Here is a 19,054-nt window from a genome sequence, read left to right as displayed (position 1 = left end):
TTTATGAACACCATCTTCCTGTATCCCCATGGAAAGTTCTGAAATATGCATGAAATGTAATTAGCAGAGACCCATTTTGCCAGCATATTTTACACCAGTGGCTCACAGTGGCGGCCCGGAATGTATTCATAATAAAATGATTCAGTTAAATGTGGTGCCACTTGGTATGCAGCTGGAGTGTTGTTTGTCTCCCCACCACTTTAATGACGCTCTGCAGCCTTGGCTTATCGGAGCGCTACCTGCATGTCAATGAAGAAGCCGCCTCCCCCGTAGCAGGGGTGCCACCCACCCAGACCACAGGACTTCTTGGAGCACCGGGAGGGCCAGCCTGGGGTATTAGCGAGGGAGTGGGCACCTTTCTGCTGCTTTGATCAGCTCAGGCCTGATTGTAAGAGCACAGCAGATCTCCGGTATCCAACTTGGGGCCAATTAAACAATAACTCCCACCCATTCTTTACTTCCTCAGCAGAAGCTTCTGCAGTCACACAGACATGAGTGGTTCAGATTTTGCGCAAGGGGTGGAAAGCTCTTTGTTAGTAATGAGCAGTGTGTCATGTCACTACTTCAAGCATTCTGTTCTCTGGTTATTCTAGGAGATAAAAATTCCTCTAAGAAACGATCCATTTTGAATTCCATCTGTGGGAAATGTTCCCCAGTAAATGTTTTACTGAACCTTTTGAAGGCAACCAGTTAATTCGGCTCCCTGGTGGCCACTGAGCGATGCATTTGCTTCCAGGAGAACATTATGCTAATTGAGATCTGCAAAGTTAAAAAGCTAGGTTTGCGGGTAGATGTTAAGATCCTATATTGCCTGGCCATAGATGAGCAATATTCCCTGAAGAATTCAGGAAATGGGACCCAAAGGAGTTCTGGAATTTTTCTATTTGGGACATGAAGATAAAGCCAAGATAACACAAATATATGCAAGTTTTGGCAACAACAAAACATGCACATATGGTATATGCTGTAGGAAGAATCATTGTACAATCGAGTGTGCACACCTCTTTATTTTCGCTGCTAATAGCATAAATAATTAAAAGCATTAATATGTATATAAAGCACAGAGCTGTATGCCACATACATAAGTGCTTCCTAACTATTAGCTGCTAAGCTATAAAGAAACACTTTAACATTGTATTACATTTTTTAATTATGAAAATGTATTGGCAGTCAAGTAAAAGAAAACATTATCACCCACAGTCCCATCAACCAGTGATATTTATCACTTTAGAGTAATCAGACAAAGCAAATAAAATGGTTTTGAAGAAATACCAAGTCAGGATGGAAGGAAACTCAGGTCTGTAAAGGCAGGTCCAGGGTGTCTTCCTGGGGCTCATTGCTCAGTAGGCCCATAGGTGCTCATGACAGGACTGTGGGAAGGAAAACGGGAAACAGATACATTCCCAACACACACAGCAACGGTGGAGTTCAGTGTAATGAAGCAGAGGTAAGAGCAAAGTGCTGTCTGTGGAAAGGGATCAGTTCTGCCTGGCACTGGGGCGGGTTGCATTTCAGCAGAGCCCTGAAAGTTAAAGTGGGGGACCCTTAAGAGGAGAAGGAAGTAGTTCCAGGCAGAAGACACAACTTGAGCACCTGCAGAGAGGCTTGAGCACTCACGATGCATTTACAGGGAGAGGGGTCATTCTGGGGTAGCCGCTCTGGGAGCACTTGGCAGATGTGGGAGTTGAAGCCAGATTGTGAGGATCATTCACTGAACATACCACAGTCTGGTCTTGGAAAAATTACACGTAAACTTGGGGTTAAAACACTAATTCTCAGCATGATCCCAGACCCCTGAGGACTCGGATCCTTTCAGCAACTCGGCACTTTTCTGTGACTTTTCTGTATCTTCCTGACTTCTGGAAGATCAAAACTATTTTCATCATAATATTAATTTGTTATTTACTTTTTTCACTGTCATTGTCTCATCAGTGTATAGTGGAGTTTTCTAGAGGCTACGTGATGAGCTATGACATCATTGTTGTGATGTCCAAAAGAATGTGTGCTTTTGTATTCTTGTGTTTTAACAAATTCTCAATTTAAATTTCTAATGTGAATTACCTATCTGTCTATGTCTTCCATATAAATAAAAGCTATTGAATTCTTCAATAATCTTAAGGGACCCCCAAGATCAAACGTTTTGAGAACCTCTAGGTTAGAGAAATCAGAGTTCAAATGTTGAGCAGATTACTTAACATATCTAAGCCTCAGTTTATTAATTTTTTAAAATGTGTGTGTTTGTGGGGCATAAACATGATAATGGTAACAACATGTATCTCTTGAGCATTTCTTGGTAGGGCCTGCCTTTTGGGAGCAGATTCTTTTTCCCAAGTGGCCAGACCTAGCAAGTCTCCCCCAGGTCCCCCGTACCTCTCAGGTTGAATGTTAATGCTTTGTAACACCTCTTTTCAGCTTGTTAACTTCTTGGTATTCCTTAATCTTTATTTAATCATGTGTCATGTGAAAGCAGAAGTTAGGAAAAGTTGGAAAGATGGAGGGGACCCTGAGTTGGGCTTTGTCCCTACCCTGCTTCTGTTCAGGAGCACCCCTTGAGGTAAGGAAGTTGTTTGCCCCATCCCTTCTCAGCCATTGCAGTCCCTGGTCATAAGCATTGTTCTAGGGCTCAACATTGGTGCTCTCAGCTCCCAAAGTCTCCAGGGACAGCCCCAGACACACTTATCTCACCTCTCTCTGAGCACTGGTCACATGTATAGTGGTTGTTTTCTAGTTAAACACTCAACTCTCATTTTTCTCTCCTATGTTTTTGGTGTAAGGGAAAGATCCTTGTCTTCCACTTCTGTATTTTCCAACAACTCCTGACACTCTTCTGAGCACCAAATGGATGCTCAGTTGCTAGAGTTGGTCAATTATTTCCATTTCTCATTCCAAATTCAAAAGGAACCCATGCTTTTCTAGTCCACTGACACTAGCTCTTTGGTTATGTGGTTTTGTGCTTCTTTTGAAGACTTCCCATTTGTCTGAAATTAATGGAAAACTTTTCTCCTGTTGTCATTTCAGCATGTAACTGACATGTGAGTATTATTTAATTCTATTTGACTTCAGTGGGGACCTAACATATTCCCTGTATAAAAGCAACTTGGCACTTTTCTGTGACTTTTCTGTATCTTCCTGACTTCTGGTACCCTGACATCCCTAATCTTAAGAAAGTGATGGTGAGCCATGCAAAGCCTCTTACAACCACACACTTTGTTATACCCTGCAAAGATTGCCCTCACAGCTAGTGGCAGGACAAGTTGGGACAGGGTGATGGAGTCCCTGGAATGCACAATTTTGAAAGAATCAAAGTAACTCAATATCCTGGAGTCAGTTCTAATAAACTGTGTTTGGACTGAGTTTTTAAATGAACCTTTTCTTAAAATCTCATGAATTTTAGGAACCTTTAAAAATATATTTGTAGATATAAACAGGAATAGATAAAGTTTGGGAGTTATCACTATGGCTTTCATCCTAGTGGTGCAGGTTAATGTGTTTTTGTAAAACAGATAATGTTTCAGTTTGTTTTGCACCTAAGACACACTTGTTGTCAGGTTAGACATTTAGGTGTCATCAGAATTTGACAGACTATAATATTTACTACTTTTGTTATTGAAATAACTTTATTTTTTGTAAAACATTACATGCTTATTATAAGAAATTGGAACAATGCGGTAAAGCTCAAATAAGAAACTAAATATGATCATGTTCTAAATATCTCTCTGTGCATAGACTATTTTGCATAAATTTGGTTCTGTAACCTACTTTTTAATTCTATAATAGATTGAAATGTATTTCCCTGTACCTAAATGTAGATCTAGTTCATCATTTTTAAAAGGCAGCTCATATCCCACTGTAGGTATGTATCATCATTTACTGATCCATTTGCCTTGATGAGAATTTTGCTATTACAATTTTTTTTTGTACATAACTATATTCATGCTCATGACTTTATTTCTCTAGGGTAAAATCTTAGGAATGATTTTCTAGGTTAAAATATATGCATAATATATAATTTGATACACAAATTGCTTCCCATAATCTTATCATTTTATCCAATCTCTAAGAGTAAACATATTAATCACATACATGATTGCATAAACTTGTCAGACAATGCTGCCTGGCTGCCTCCAGCAGGACTCCTGAGATCCTCGGTGGGGTTTCATAAACCAGCACGGGATGTTGGCTTTGAAAATCTGAAGGCTAGACCGTCCTCATATTATCCAGAGTTGTACTCTTTCTTGAAGACCAACTCTCACACTACCACATCACTCATCAAAAATGACACTGGGGTGTAATGTTTTGGTACCAGTGCATCTCCTATCCTCTTTTCTATACACCATTATTTTGGGAAATTGAGATTTTTGAGAATCTAAACAATTCAGTTTGTAGTTCCCTTGGTAGTTACAAAATCTGAGAAAAGGTAGGCTGACACATTTAAGGGAAATTTATCTCCATCTTGCAAGACATTATACCTCTTTAGTGCTTGTATTTAGGGCAAAATCAATGAGTTTCTCTTTTGAACAGAACTGGATGAACACTAATGAAAACTCCCTCTTTGCCTACCTTATTGCTCTGAGTGACCTCCATTCTGTTAACATGACTTTTCTCCATTAGCTTGCTTAAGGCTTTCCTTGGTTTCATATTAATCCTGAGCCTATGAGGTCTAATCACTAGATTGAGAAATGGTAAGTCCCCTAGTTTTAAGGTTACACCAAAATACATACACACGTGCACATGCATACACACAAATTATTTAAATGTCATTAGCTTGGAAGGAATAACACATTTCAGTGTTACAAAACTCAAAAGAACAAAGGATACACTGAAAGTTTCCTCTTATCCCTATGTCTACCTACCCAGTTTCTTTCCCTGGAGGCATCCAGTTTTATGAGTTCCATGAGCCTCCTTCAAGGGCTTTTCTGTTCATACACAAATAAATATGTGTACTCACTTTTAAGTATATATATGTAATTGTTAATTTTTAAGAACACATTATTTTAAATGTTTACACAAATGGCATCATATTATAGGCACAGAAACATTGCTCTGCACATTGATTTTTCACCCAATGATACAACTTAAAGGTCATTGTATCTCATTACCTAAAGAATATGCTTTCTTTTCTATAGCCCCATGTGACTCCATTATACGGATCTACCAACCTTTTTAATAATCAGTTCTTATAGGCATTTAGGTTAATTCTGATATTTTGCTATTACAAGTAATGTAGTGGTTTTTAACCTTGAACACACAAATTTTAGCACAAGTGAGGAAATATCTGTGGGATAAATTCCTAGAACAGGTCAGAAACTATTTATGTCAGTAGCCTTGATAGATATTGTCACATGTTCTCAAAAAAAGCTGCATTAAATCTATCAGCAGGGTAAGAGAGGATCCTTTCCTCAGCCTGTCTCATCATCGCAGCCTCAGCTTTTCTAAGATCTTATTTTTTTAAAAGCACCCTTTTAGGTTCACAGCAAAATTGAGAAAGTGCAGAAATGTCCCAATCCCTCTGTCCCCCAACATGCACAGCCTCCCCCTTCTCCATGTTCTCCACCAGAGTGGTACATTTAGTACAACTGATGAACTGCTACTGATCCATCGATCCAAATGTAAGCACAGTTTATATTAGGGCTCACCCTTGGTGTGACACATTCTGTGAGTTTAGACAAATGAATAATAATATGTATCTACCATTATAGCATCATATAGAGTAATTTCACTGCCCTAAAAATCTTCTAGGCTCCACCTTGTCTTCCACCCTTCTTCCATAAACCCTGGCAATCACTGTCTACATAGTATTGCCTGCCTTAGAATGTCATACAGTTGGAATAATATCGTATTTTCAGATTGGCTTCTGTCACTCAATAATATGTAGTTACATTTCCTCTATACATTTTAATGGCTTGAAAGCTCTATTTTTTAGCACTGAATAATATTTCATTGTATGAATGTACCACAGTTTACTTACTTATTCGCCTACTGAAGGATGTCTTGGCTGCTTCTGAGCATGGCAATTATAAGTAAAAGCTGCTAAACATCTGTGTGCGGGCTTTTGTGTGGACATAAGTTTTCAACTCTTTGGGATAAATATCAAGGAACCTCATTGCTGAAGTGTACGGTAAGAGTGTGTTTAGTTTTGTAAAATATTGCCCATTGCCTTCTAAAGTGGCCGTGCCATTTCAGTTTCCCCTCAGCAGTGAAGGAGTGTTCCCATTGCTCCACAGCCTCCTCAGCGCTTAGTGTTGTCACTGTTCCAGATTTATGTCATTCTAATGTGTAGTATCACGTTATTGTTTCACTGTGCATCTGTCCGATGACATATGAGGTGGAGCATCTTTTTATATGTTATTTGCCATTTGTTTATCTTCTTTGGTGATGTTTGTTAAGGTCTGGCCCAGTTTTGAAATAGGTTGTTTTCTCATTGTTGAATTTTAAGAGTTCTTTGTATATTTTGGATAACAGTACCTCAAGAATATGTCTTTAAAAAATATTTTTTTAGTCTGTGGCTCATCTTTTCATTCTCTTGACAGTCTGTGTTGCAGAGCAGAGATTTTAAATGTAATGAAATCCAGTTTATAAATTATTTCATTCATGGATTAAACTATCTATATGGACAATTATAGATATTGGTGTTTTAACTAAAAAGTCATTGCAAAACCAAAGTTATTTAAATCTTCTCCTATATTATCTTCTTTGAGTTTTATAGGTTTTTTGTTTTTGTTTTGTTTGAAGCATAGGTTTGTGATCCATTCTGAATTAGATTTCCTGAAGGCTATATGGTCTGTATCTAGATTCATTTTATTACATGTGGAGGCCCAGTAGTTCCAGCACCATTTGCTGAAAAGACTATCTTTCCTCCATCAAATTGCCTTTGCTTCTTTGTCAAAGATCAGTTCATTATATTTATGTGGGTCTATTTTTGGTCTCTCTATTCTGTTCTAGTGATCTATTGTCTGTTCTTTTGCTGATACCACAGTGTCTTGATTATTGCAACTTTGTAGTAAGTTATGAAGTTGGGCAGTGCCAGTCTTCTGATTTTGTTCTTCTTCTGCAATATTGTGTTGGCTCATCTGGGTCTTTGGCTTCTTTATATACAGACCCATTATTTTAATTTCTGGTCTGAGAATTCCAACATCCCTGACATGTCTGAGTCTAATGTTTGCTCTGTATCATCAAACTATGTTTCCTGCCATTTAGTATGCTTTGTTTTGTTTTGTTTTTCTTAGTTGGATATGATATACTGAGCAAAAGCAGCTTCTGTAAATAGGGCTTTAGGGATGTGGTGGTGAGGTGTGGGAAGAGGTGAAGTCTTCTAGAGTCCTATGATTAGATCTCGGTCCTTCAGTGAGCAGGTGCCTCTGGACTGTGACCTTCACATATGCTTCTTAGTTGTCCCCTCATCCCCCTCAATTGTCTCTTCCTCCCTGTTGGGTAGAACAGGAAGGTGAGAGGCAGCTAGAATTTGTTGTTTCCCTTCCCCAGGTCAGTTAGCCTCTGATAAAACCCTAGCAGGTTAGGGTCTGGTTAAACAGTTTCTCCTGAGGGCAGAACTTGTTAAGATGAATGGAGTATTCTGACATATTTCAAAATAGTTTTCTTTCTCCTGCCCCTGCCAGGAACATGAGGGGATTTTTCTTCAATATTTACAACAAGAACCTGGTCGATATCCTCAAAATAAAACTTATAAAATTGTGGGGTTCCCCCATGACTGGCTCCCCGTGGAAGTTTTAACTCTCAGACTTGTCCACTTTGAGCTTGCAGCAATTTGTCAGCTGCAGTTCCCATTTTCTTGTTTTGGCACTGCTGCCTGAGAGTTTCAGTTCATGAGTTTTGCTGTGGTAAGTTGGGACCTTATTTATTTGCCTATTGGTCTTTCTGATGTTGGGGGCAGTGATTTGCCCTGTGACCTCATTTTTTATATTGATCTAAGAAAAGTTGTTGGTTTTTCCGTTTGTTCAGTTTTTTACTTATTGTTAGGATGAAGTGAGAAATTCCAAGCATGGGAGTCCAATGCAGTCTCAGCTATTTTTTGAAGTAGTTTTTTCTTAGAGAGGTGGTGGGATTTTAGTCAGAGTACCTAGTACTTTACAGTGAGCAAGTGATTTAATTTATCTAAGCAACAGGTTTTGTTGTTTTTTTAACCTAGAAGATGAGGATTTTAATATCTCCCTTGAGGTGTTCTGTAAAGGATTAAAAGGTATTCTATGGAAAGACACACAGAACAGAGCAAGAATAAAAGGTAAATAATTATTAGTTAAAACAGGACAAATGATATTTTTCTGGCTTTGTCCCCTGGTTTCTGTGGGTGCTTGGTGACCTTGGGAGTGTTTGGAATACCTCTATAATGACTTCAGGTGGTCACAGCCCATGGCCCTTCCCCTCATACTGCCTAAGTCTTGCGAGCCTGTTGCCAGTCCTTGAACAAGCTAAGGACACTTCACCTCAGGGCCTTTGCACTGCTGTTTCCTGTGCCTGGAACTTTCTTCAGCCCAGTATCTGCATGGCTCCTCCTTAACCTCAGTCATGCCTTTCCTCAAATGAGTCCTCAGAGAAGCCTTCTCAGAGCCCCCAATTTGGCACCAACTCCCAACGATCTCTACCTACTTCTCAGTTACGTTGTTTCCATAATGCTTCCCATTTTATATATATATACATACACATATATATTTGTGTGTGTATATATATTTGTTTAATTTTTTCTAATCTGATTGCATCTCTCCCCCTCTTCCCCCACTAGACAGAAGGGCAGAAATTTTTCACTGCATCTCCAATGCCTAGACCCTGTGCCTTGAGTATTATAGGTATTCCATACATTTAAGGAATAAATTTGAAAGAGAAAATTATACATTAATCTAAGAAGAGGTTATATATATATACACACATACACATATAATGACAAGAGTATATCAGCAGTCAAATTTAATTTTATGGCAATGTGCATTAAGGAGCAGGCTTCACGCAGTGTGCTGAAAATCAAGGACTATGTCACAACATAGAACCAGTATTAACCAGAACCTACTGTCGCTAGGACAATGTCAGAATACACGAGTAAGGAAGCAGGTGAAAGACCTGCAGAGGTTAGTGATGGGCAATGACTACCTTCACGTGCTTGAATCCTCTGTCCAGTGCTCTGAGATAGGATCATTCTTCTTGCTACTTACTGAGCTGTAGCTTCAGAGATCTGGTGCAAAATAGATCTTTATATTATGGGACTTTAAACAGCACTGACTTAAAAAAATTATAAAACAGCAATTAACTCTAATGTCCTGATCCCTTGGTAGCCGGCGACATCCGCTGCTGTGATTTTTGATTCCTCCCCTTGCTTAGACCTAGAACTTAGGATGTAAACGAAAGACAGCTAAAATGCCGATGTTGTCGGAATAGCAAGAAGACAATTAGGGGACATGGATACAGTGTCACATCTCTTCGTATTGTCTGATTGGCTGTGACAGCCTCAGATGAGAGAGATAAAAAGACCCATGCATTCCTAAATAGTTATTAACTCAGGTACAGAAGGTGGAGTGTGCTCCCGTCGGAACAACCAGTGGCTCCTGCGGCCCGACGCACCGCAGCGTAGTTATAGAAACAGGCCCAGTTCTGCTCTGCGAGCCACCAGGGCCCTGCCCTCAAGGGCTGGTGTCTCCTGATCAGCAGCAGCCAGAAACGAAGTGAAAACTTAAAGGCCTTGATGTCATGGAAATGCAGCTTATGAATGTGATGCCAGTACTTCACCCTGGGCCTTACACCAACCCAAACTTTATGGCTCGCTAACCATAAAGCCCCCCCTCTGCAGTCAGACCGCGCCCTTCATCTGCTGAGTGATGCTAAGTGTACTCCTCTCTCCCAGAACTTTGAAAGTCTTTTCACCTGCTTTGTTCCTCTTGTATTCTGACATTGTCATGGTGACAGTAGGCTCTGGCTAATGCTGGCTGTATGTGGTGAGATAGTCTGTCCTTGTTTTTCAGCACACTGCTTGCTTGAAGCTGCTCCTTAAGGCAGATTGCCATAAAATTAAATTTGACTGACTATCTACTGTTGTCATTATTGATTCATATTTCATGAAAAATTGTTAAATGAGCACAGAAAGGTGCTGAGAACTGATTAGTATGTTGGAGTTCAGGTGGGTGGGCGCGAGAGTGCGAAGCAGGGACTTAATTAATTCCTGATTGAATGGCTGCATTAGATGGAAGTGGTGGGCTGGCGATTGCATGCTTTGTGATGTGGCTGGAGCCAGTCTTGAACAAGTGAGCAAGTCTTTCCTTGGAATATAACCTTATTTTGTTTTGATCTTTTAATTTCTGTCAGGGAATGCCCATTTTTTTAGGACTGAACTGTTAAGCATGTAATAGGTGCTCAATAATTGCTTTTCGAATAGAAATCGTGAAATGCTTCATAATCTTCAACTTTTTCTTGAAAGAGCACTGTCAAACTTTTCTCATGCTTAGAAAATTATATGTTTTCATGGTTTCTTCTTTAATGAATACAATCCAGATTTCTAAGCAATTAGAGTATGAGAAAAAGTCACAGGTAGGGTATAATGTGAAATCTTAATGCACATCTACAAACGTGGTTTCTAAAATCATAATTGCCTATATTCCCTGTCATGGCTGGAAGAAAGCAAGATATTAAATATTTTTGTTAAATTGATTTGGATATAAAAAGTGATATGAGCCCACATAACAGGTCAGATGAATAAAGCTTAAATGCAATAATAACACTAGCTAATTTTTATGGATTATTGATCGTATGCCATGCACTGTGTTTTACAAATGTTAGCTTATCCCTGTCTCTTAAAAACAGTTTGAGGTAGTTACTATGACTCTCTCTAGTTTATAGGTGAGGAAACGAGAGCTTAGAGAGGCGGGGGAATGAGCCAAGGTCAGACAACTGACATTCAAACTCAGGCACCCTGGCTCCAGGCCCAGTGCCCTTCACCACCACGCATATTGCACAAACCAAAGCAAATGGAAACAGTCAGTTACATGGAATGGTCATTAAAGTGTTAGGTCACACTGTTTCAAAGAGCCAGGTCATTTGTCCCAGAAATTACACTATCTTTTAACAATGGTAATTAAAGTTACATCATTTGAGAAATTATTTGATTCAGAGTTGTAATTTCAGGAAAAAAGTCTGTGAGAAATTGTGTACTTATGATCATTTCTTTGCTGAGACGTATGTTGCTAAATGGTGGCCCTTTGTCCCAGTTCCTCTTCTCCATTTTACCTCCAGAAATACCTTTGGTGAGCATCTCTTACCTGGACTATTGCAGCAGGCTCCAGTTTGTTCTCTACGCTATCGCCAAAAGTACCTTCACAAATCAACCCACAAAAAATGCTATAAGACTTCCTCCTTATTAAGAACAATGGGATTGTTCTTCATTTTAATTTACGTCATACACCCTACTGACAATCCAACGAAAGCTATAGACCCTTTCTGTGTAAAAAGGGCTCTATATACTTTATTCATTAATCTCTGGCATAACTTGTTAGGGGTTTCAGACATCCACCACCAGCTTGCGTCCTCACCTGACATTCCCCCGTTTATCCCATCATCTGCACCCTGGTTCCATTACATTTCTTACTGTTTCTCATGCTTGGAATATTCTCCAGTCCTCTCTTCTAAGCATGCTCTCCACTATCAGGAATACCATGTTGGAATAGAGGAAGCCTTATGATGTGTTTGTCATGGGCAGTCCATGATTCAAACCTCATTCTGTAAGCCTGGGAATGGTACTTAGCTAATTGGAATCTTGCTTTCATCACTCACAGATGAGGGTGGTAACATTATTTATTTTACAGAGTTTTTATAAAGATCAAATGAGATAGTGAATGCAAAGGGCTTGGCACTCAATACATACATGTTCCTGTCTTCAATCCCGATTGACCCTCCTCACTTTTTATTCCCCACCCCTCACCCTGTGAGTGGATTTTTGGATTTCCTTTCTGTGCCCACACAGCACCCAGTTGATACCTCTCAGCGGGTAGCATTATTTGACATTTTCCGTTTCTTGTCTGTCTCACCATCCAGACAAGTAGTTCTTAACCCAGGTTGCACACTTAAGTAACCTGGGAAGCTCTTTAAAAAATGCCCCTCCTTGCTCCAATTAAATCGGAGCCTCTGGCCTGGTACGCAGTCACGGTTTTATAAAGTTCCCCAGGTGTGTTCACAGTCAAGCCTAGAAGAGAGCAGGGCTTCACTGGTGAAGCCGCTGCCGTCTTGGAGCTGGGTGCAGAGTGGATGTTCAGTGTGTGCCCTACAACAAATGAATGAAGGCCTATCCAGGCCGTCTGAATATGCACTTGATAAACTTTAACCCATTTAATTATGAAAATGTGACACTCAAATTTGATATTTTTAGTAAATTTACATTTATACAATGGTAATCAACACATAAGCAGGTCAAGACATGCTTTAAGTTTTCTCAAAGTAGATATTGCTTCAGAAAACTTCTTATGTACACATTTGTATGGTTAGTGGTTTTGTTTTTTTTTCATTCTTTGGGTCCTAAAGTCCTGTTGGTGAGATGATTTTAACCTATAAATCTCTTAAAGGGCGCTTAAATGCCTAGAGCTGAAATCAGCAGTCTAGCTGCCACTATAAGATTTCTCACTGTTGAACTACTATATATCATTCTATCCCTACTAGCATTTATTTTGCTGCCTTTCTCTTGGAGTGTATATGCAGATTTATATTTAACCTTCCTGTGTTCTTTCTTTTTAGTGACCCATCAATAATAGTGTTTAGCTGTAAGAATATACACAGGACCTTGAGAAAGGAGGAAGAAAGGACTAATGGCATTAAAAGCAATAGCTTTAGCAATTTGTCGAAATTAACTTTTCCTTATAATGGCTGCTAGTGCTTTCTTTTCTGAGTGCTAAATGGAAATTGATATATAACAAAATGTGTCTTTTCCTATAGTAAATAGTTTCAGATCACCACAACTAATACAATCAGCTTTCTCATTTAAATGCAAAAGATCTGTAAGTTTATTTTCAGTAGGATTCGATTTCAGGGTGGCCTCTAGACACTAAGCTGAATGGTGGGAAGGGAAGTAGATGCCTATCTTTTCTCATAAAGAGAATCATGACTTTATTACCTCAGTTCTGGCCTAGAAATTAAAATGTTATCAGCTCAACAAAAAAAACAAAATACATTACAAAAATGTCTCTAACTGTTGGCAGATCCCAGTAGGGAAAATGTACAGGTTAGATATTTTTAACTGAAATAAAAAATGGTGGATTCTGGGACTATATTTAATTTCTTTACAATGTTCTTTTCTCTTAGGTAATCAGCTCTGATGTGGGGTCAACTGTTTGCTTCTGGATGATAGACACTGGGCAGAAAATCAAACAATTTACTGGTTGCCATGGAAATGCAGAAATCAGCACTATGGCCCTTGATGCAAATGAGATGCGGCTTTTGACTGGCAGCACAGATGGAACTATTAAGGTGGCAACACAGTGATGCTTTTCTATCTAGACATGAGGGGGCTAGGATACTGGGAGAGGAGACACAGCTTTGACAATATTTATTTGTGCCTTTTGGCTCTGCAAGAAGAGACATGAGACAAAATAAGTAGAGCTAAATAACCCAAACCATCTAATAACAAAGCTGTTAAGAAAATAAAACTCTGTGGAAAAATGAATAAATGATTTTTCTGAATAAATTATTTAGAATAAAAGCACAACTTGGCTTACTTATTTCAGAAAGCTTTTTCCAGTACTCTGGATAGAGGACTACTTTGGGGAATAAGAGGCCTGAATAATTTTCATGTGCTTCGGGTAATATCTCTAGTTTTCTTTTTCTCGACTTATAAAATGAGAAATCAGGGCAAGTTGGTAAACTTTTCAAAATGGCATAAGTGCAAGTTTGTCAGAAAATTAATATTTGAAAATCAACCCATTTTGTAATTTGCATTTTTATGTAAAGGTGAGATGGTAAAGAAAGAAGGAAGAACAATCATCATCTTATTTATTATTCATCTTAAACTAACATGATTTTAAGCTTTTGGGTTTTTGAAATTTTGTAGCTATTATTAACTTCTTCTGGGGGGAAGGTGCTATTTTAATTTGCAAAAAAAAGATCAAATTTTTATGCAAAGCTAGATTTAATCTGAAATCATGCCCATCAGTGAATCTTCCCTGCTCCCCTCAGCTCATAATGACTATGTTTGATTGGCAATGACTTGTGACATTTTGAGGCAACAGAAGGTAGTTTTCTGAATAAGCTTTAAGTGGTTTTCAAACTCCTGTCATCTCTGGAGTCATAAGGGTGTTAATTAAATGTACCTTCCATGATTGGATGCATGATGCATTGGGGTGAGCTTCAGGGGAGGCTAAGGGAAAGCTATCTGGATACGTAGGTGTAACCTCAAGTCAGCAGGGGGATCCCAGGCTGGGGACGGTCAGTGGGAAGGAGGTGCTATGGCACGCTACAGTAAGAATCCCTGGGAATCAGCAGGCTTGGCCTCTGGGAAGGTTAACGAGTGAAGTATGGACTGGGAGCTGGGGTTTCCGTAAAGTAATCTGGCTCATGGGAGGGCAGACTGGTCAAATGTGTGAAGGTAATGGGATAATCCCAATCCTAATAGTCGAGGTGGAATAAAATAGGAATAACTGGAAGTGGAGTATTAGACAGTGGCTTAGGCACAAGGAACAAGCAACTATCCCCCCTACGTCCTGGGGCGTGAGACAAGGTGTTAAGAACTGAGCCCTACGGGAAGCGGGTTAGGTTCCCGGTACTCTTACCATGGAAAGCAGCCGTGCAGGGCAGGGCAGACTGGCAGATGGTGCTGAAGGGTGCCGGCTAAGGGACTCGGCAGGGTCTGGGGGAAGTCAGATCTGTACATTACCTATCTTTGGGTGCTGTTTTAGGTGGGTTCGGTTAAGAGCCATGTTTAGAGGAAAACAAAGTGATGTGACGTGGGTGAGCCTCCCGGTCTCAGCTCAAGCCTTGACATCTTAGAAGTTAACGTGAATTTAGTAGTATAATCACAGCTTCTGAAGGTACATTCATCTTTATCACAGTAGCACAACAAAATTCTGAGATTTGGTGACCTCTGCACAGGACACATAAACCAGGGTTGAGCTACACTGGCCGTAGTCTGTGAAGAAACAAGAATGGGTGACGTTTTCCAGTCTCATTTATCACTTAGCATCTAAAACAATACCTATGCAATCAAAGATCTAAAACCTATTTATCAAGGTTTTAAAGCGTGTTTTTAAATTAATTAATGTTTTGAATAATTAATGGATGCCTATATATAATAAAGTTTGAAATATAAAACAGATATAAGGAAAAAAGGAAGTTTCTTTTCCCGTCCCTGTTCCCAGCTCCATACTTGTGGCTGCCACTGTTCCAAGGTTCTTCGTCACGCTTCTGGCCTGTGGGGCCGTCTCTTCCTCAGTGGCAGTTCACTGCCATGCTGTTCTGCACTTTGTATTTTTCTGTCCTGGACATTGATTCATATGAATGCAAACAATAATCATAATGTTAGCTGATGTTTATTGCATGTTTAGTATGAAACAGGAACTTTCCTAACACTTTACACACACACACACACACACATACACACACACATACACACACATGGATGTGGTTGTTGCTATTATTATCCCCATTTTATAGATGAGAAAACTGAAGCCCAAGGAGATAAAGCAACTTGCTTAAGGTGCCGTAGCTGGTTTCGTTTTGGCAGGGCTTAGACATGTGGAGGTGACTCTTTCTTCTGAACGGCTACATTATCTGCCACTGCATAAGTATTCCATATTTGGATGTTCAGTCTCTTATTAGTGAGCCTCCAAATTGATTCAGCTATTTAGCTCTTATATGCAATGTTTCAGGAATATGCTCCAAATTAGGCCGTTTCACACATTTGAGTGTCTCTGTGTAATGATTTTCTGCAAGTTGAATTTTTGAGTCAAAAGGTACATGCATTTAAGTTTGAGAGAAGGACAACTTGCCCTCTGTGCGATGTACCAACAATGTCTCATAGTAAGACATAGTTTTAACTGCTGGTGACCTAAGGACATTCTCTCTTAAACTACACCCATTGGGTTTACTGCGTCACCAGTGCCTGAGGGGGAAACCAGAATTGCTTGTGCCTCTAAAGGACTGGGTCCTAGCACCCACTGTCAACAAGAGGTTATGTGGGCAGATGACCGGAAACCTAGTACAATGATCACTGTTTCAGGTTCTGTATTAGATGTTTAAAATTCCAAGCATCCTTTAGGAGTAAGATTCCTGTGTCATAAATGAGGAAACCAAATTTTAGAGAGACACACTTAAAGCAAGAACCAGAATTTCAACAGACTCGAGAATGGGGCTCTTCATGATTTTAATTTGCTGCCCCCCTTAAAAATATGCACTAATTTATTAGCCTTTGAATCAAGTATTATTAGAATAGACTGATAGGGTTATACATAGAGTAATACATTTAATGGCTAAATTTAAATAGTGAGAGAATTTTCTTTAATTATTACATATCCCGAGTGAATCAACCCTTGTCCAGAATGGAAACACAAAAATTTAGTGTAATCTTATTATACTATGCTGTTTTACTCAGTAAAGAAGACATTTTCTTTTCTTGTCTCAAAGGAGATTTTAATTTTTCTCTTAAAGATATGGGACTTCAATGGATATTGCCACCACACACTAAATGTTGGGCAAGATGGAGCTGTGGACATTTCACAGATCCTGGTTCTTAAGAGGACAATACTGGTTACAGGCTGGGACAGGTATGATACGCTTTGTACAAAGCTACAAGAAGGTAAAATGTTCTTATCTGAATCAAAATCTAAAAGAAAAAAGAACATAGAAATCTTGACCGATTCTGAGTCATTAACTTTCTTGTGACCTAGGTGAGTGAGACTGTTTGGAATTGACTGAGTGCTCAGTGACTACAATATTATAGGATCATGTAGCTTGAGCAGTTTTGAGAATCGTTAGAGGGCTTTCCCCTAGCGTTGGGAATCTGCCTTTTTCTTTAACCATTCCAGGTAGGGACATAATACCTCTTCCTGAGTATTAACTCCAAAAGTTTCCCAAATTTCATAGGCAATAAATTCTTAATGTGTAAATTACATTCTCTCACCCGTAAAAGGAGCTCATTCCTTCTCCTCTCATTGCTTATTTTAAATTGCAGCACAGGAGGGAAAGAGCCCACTGAACTCTGCGTTAGTGCCTCCCTCTTCTTAGTGCAGAGAAGGGCCTTTCACAGCCCACTTACTGTTCTCAAGGAGCTATTCTTCCATCTCATTACGAAAATTACTTTTCTTTCCTTTTTCCTGAGAGAACTAAGAAATCATAAACAGGGTCTTTTCTATGGCACTGTATAAGTACTAGGAAAATTAAAGTGCTATGTTTTGAAAATATATTGTCCATAAATTCAACATTTCACAAAATACTGCTCTAATAGGTAATTTGCTCAAAATTATTCCTAAAGAATGATGATAGGAAGGGTTTGAAGCTGGGATTAAACCGATTTTATACCTAGAAAACTAGCAGTGTATATACTTGGGGATTTTTATCAATCATATGAAAGGCTTTTCTTCTAATGCAAATGTGCGTATGCAGAGCAGAAAGCATAGTGCCACACACAGCTTAGCTTTCAAGGGAAGTCTGAATATAAGGAAAGACATAGAGTCCATATTATTCTGCTTGATAGTAAGAACTAATTCCATCAATCTCACCTTTGAAAGGCAAGGCTTCTTCACATCCCTGGGAGTGATCCTGATCCATTAAAGACCGGCAGCCACTCCAACAGACTATGGCCTAACGATCTCTATAATTAGGCTGCAGCAGTGAATAATATTTAACTCTCTAATATCATGGCAGGGTAGATGTGTAGTATATAGCTGATCCAATTTAAATTTGGACATAACAAAAAAGAATTTAAAAAATCAGTGTAATTAAAAACTTTAGAGATACTATTTTCTTAATTATATTTTTTAGATCTCCATAGTTAGAAATTAGCATTACATATAAGGCTTTTTTTGATTGCTTACAGGGGAAACATTTTAAAGATGAGATGTATAGAGTCATCTAAAGATGGTTTAAAGGAACACCTGATGTTCTGATCTATATTGGCGGGTGATCATGTTCTATAATCCTAGGATGCTTTGGGAAGACTGGAATGAGAGGAGGAAAAGTTACCACTCCTCCCATATTTCTCCACCTTTTCTATCTTCCACAAGGTTGTCAGGGCTTGCATCCCTTAGCTGGAATCGAAAGTTAAGGAATACGTTTTCAGTGATATCGTTTCACTTTATGCTGTTAGATTTAAAAATTATATTTCCTAAATCAGAGGCCTTATGTTAAAATGGATTTTGGAGGATCTTTGCAAGGACCTTTTTACCAGGAGGCATCTAACAAAAGAGGCAAGAGGATAGGTCAACTGTTTGGTTATAGCTGGGGAAGGATGGTCCATTGAGCCAATTCCTTAATAGTTTAGTGATTAGAGAAAAAATAGCTAGAAGATTGACAGTCAGTTTATTAAGCTTTCTTTAAAACCCAGAAGAAACTGTTAAGCTGAAGCTTTAACTTCAGGCTCTAACTAAATAAAGAGATGGGTTTGCTAATTTTATCCAGGATTAAATAAGAATTCCATTTATTTAGTTAAGTAGAGAAACATGCCATCTCATTTATTTTATCCATAGAGCTTTGTGGCATTTGGCACTTGATATATGTTGTCTAATTTAATCCTAAGCATCATCTTGGAAGGTATGCAATATTTTATAGATATCTCAAGTCTCTATCTTTAGCTCTTATCTCTCTAAACTCACCCATTGGCTTGCTGGACGTGTCTGACTGCAATCCCAAATTCAACGTATTCTAAACTGAATGTATTATTTGTCCCCCTCTGCAAAACCTGCTTTTTCTGTTACATTCAGAGCCTCTGTTAACAGTCAGAGACCTGAACATCCACCTTGGTTTTCCCTTCTCACTCAACTTCACCACCGAGGAGTCACTAAGCCTTATCTACTTTATATTCTAAATATTTCTCAAACTGGTTCTCATGACTACTACAGCCGTATAATTCAGAGCATCATTTCCA

General features: G+C 39.0%; 1 protein-coding gene across 2 annotated transcripts in view; it reads left to right on the top strand.

The window, feature by feature from the left end:
- Positions 1 to 19,054, top strand: part of WDR49 (WD repeat domain 49) — a 111,206-nt gene that overhangs the window by 51,394 nt on the left and 40,758 nt on the right. For both annotated transcript variants that reach the window (XM_081138475.1, XM_081138476.1), the window contains 2 exons: positions 13,285 to 13,449; positions 16,621 to 16,736. In XM_081138475.1, the coding sequence (XP_080994601.1) occupies positions 13,285 to 13,449; positions 16,621 to 16,736 (281 nt within the window). The remainder of the gene's footprint in view (positions 1 to 13,284; positions 13,450 to 16,620; positions 16,737 to 19,054) is intronic.

Source organism: Miniopterus schreibersii (genome assembly GCF_964146895.1).
Source record: "Miniopterus schreibersii genome assembly, chromosome: 5".
NCBI lineage: Eukaryota > Metazoa > Chordata > Mammalia > Chiroptera > Miniopteridae > Miniopterus > Miniopterus schreibersii.
This window is presented reverse-complemented; position numbering and strand designations above follow the sequence as displayed.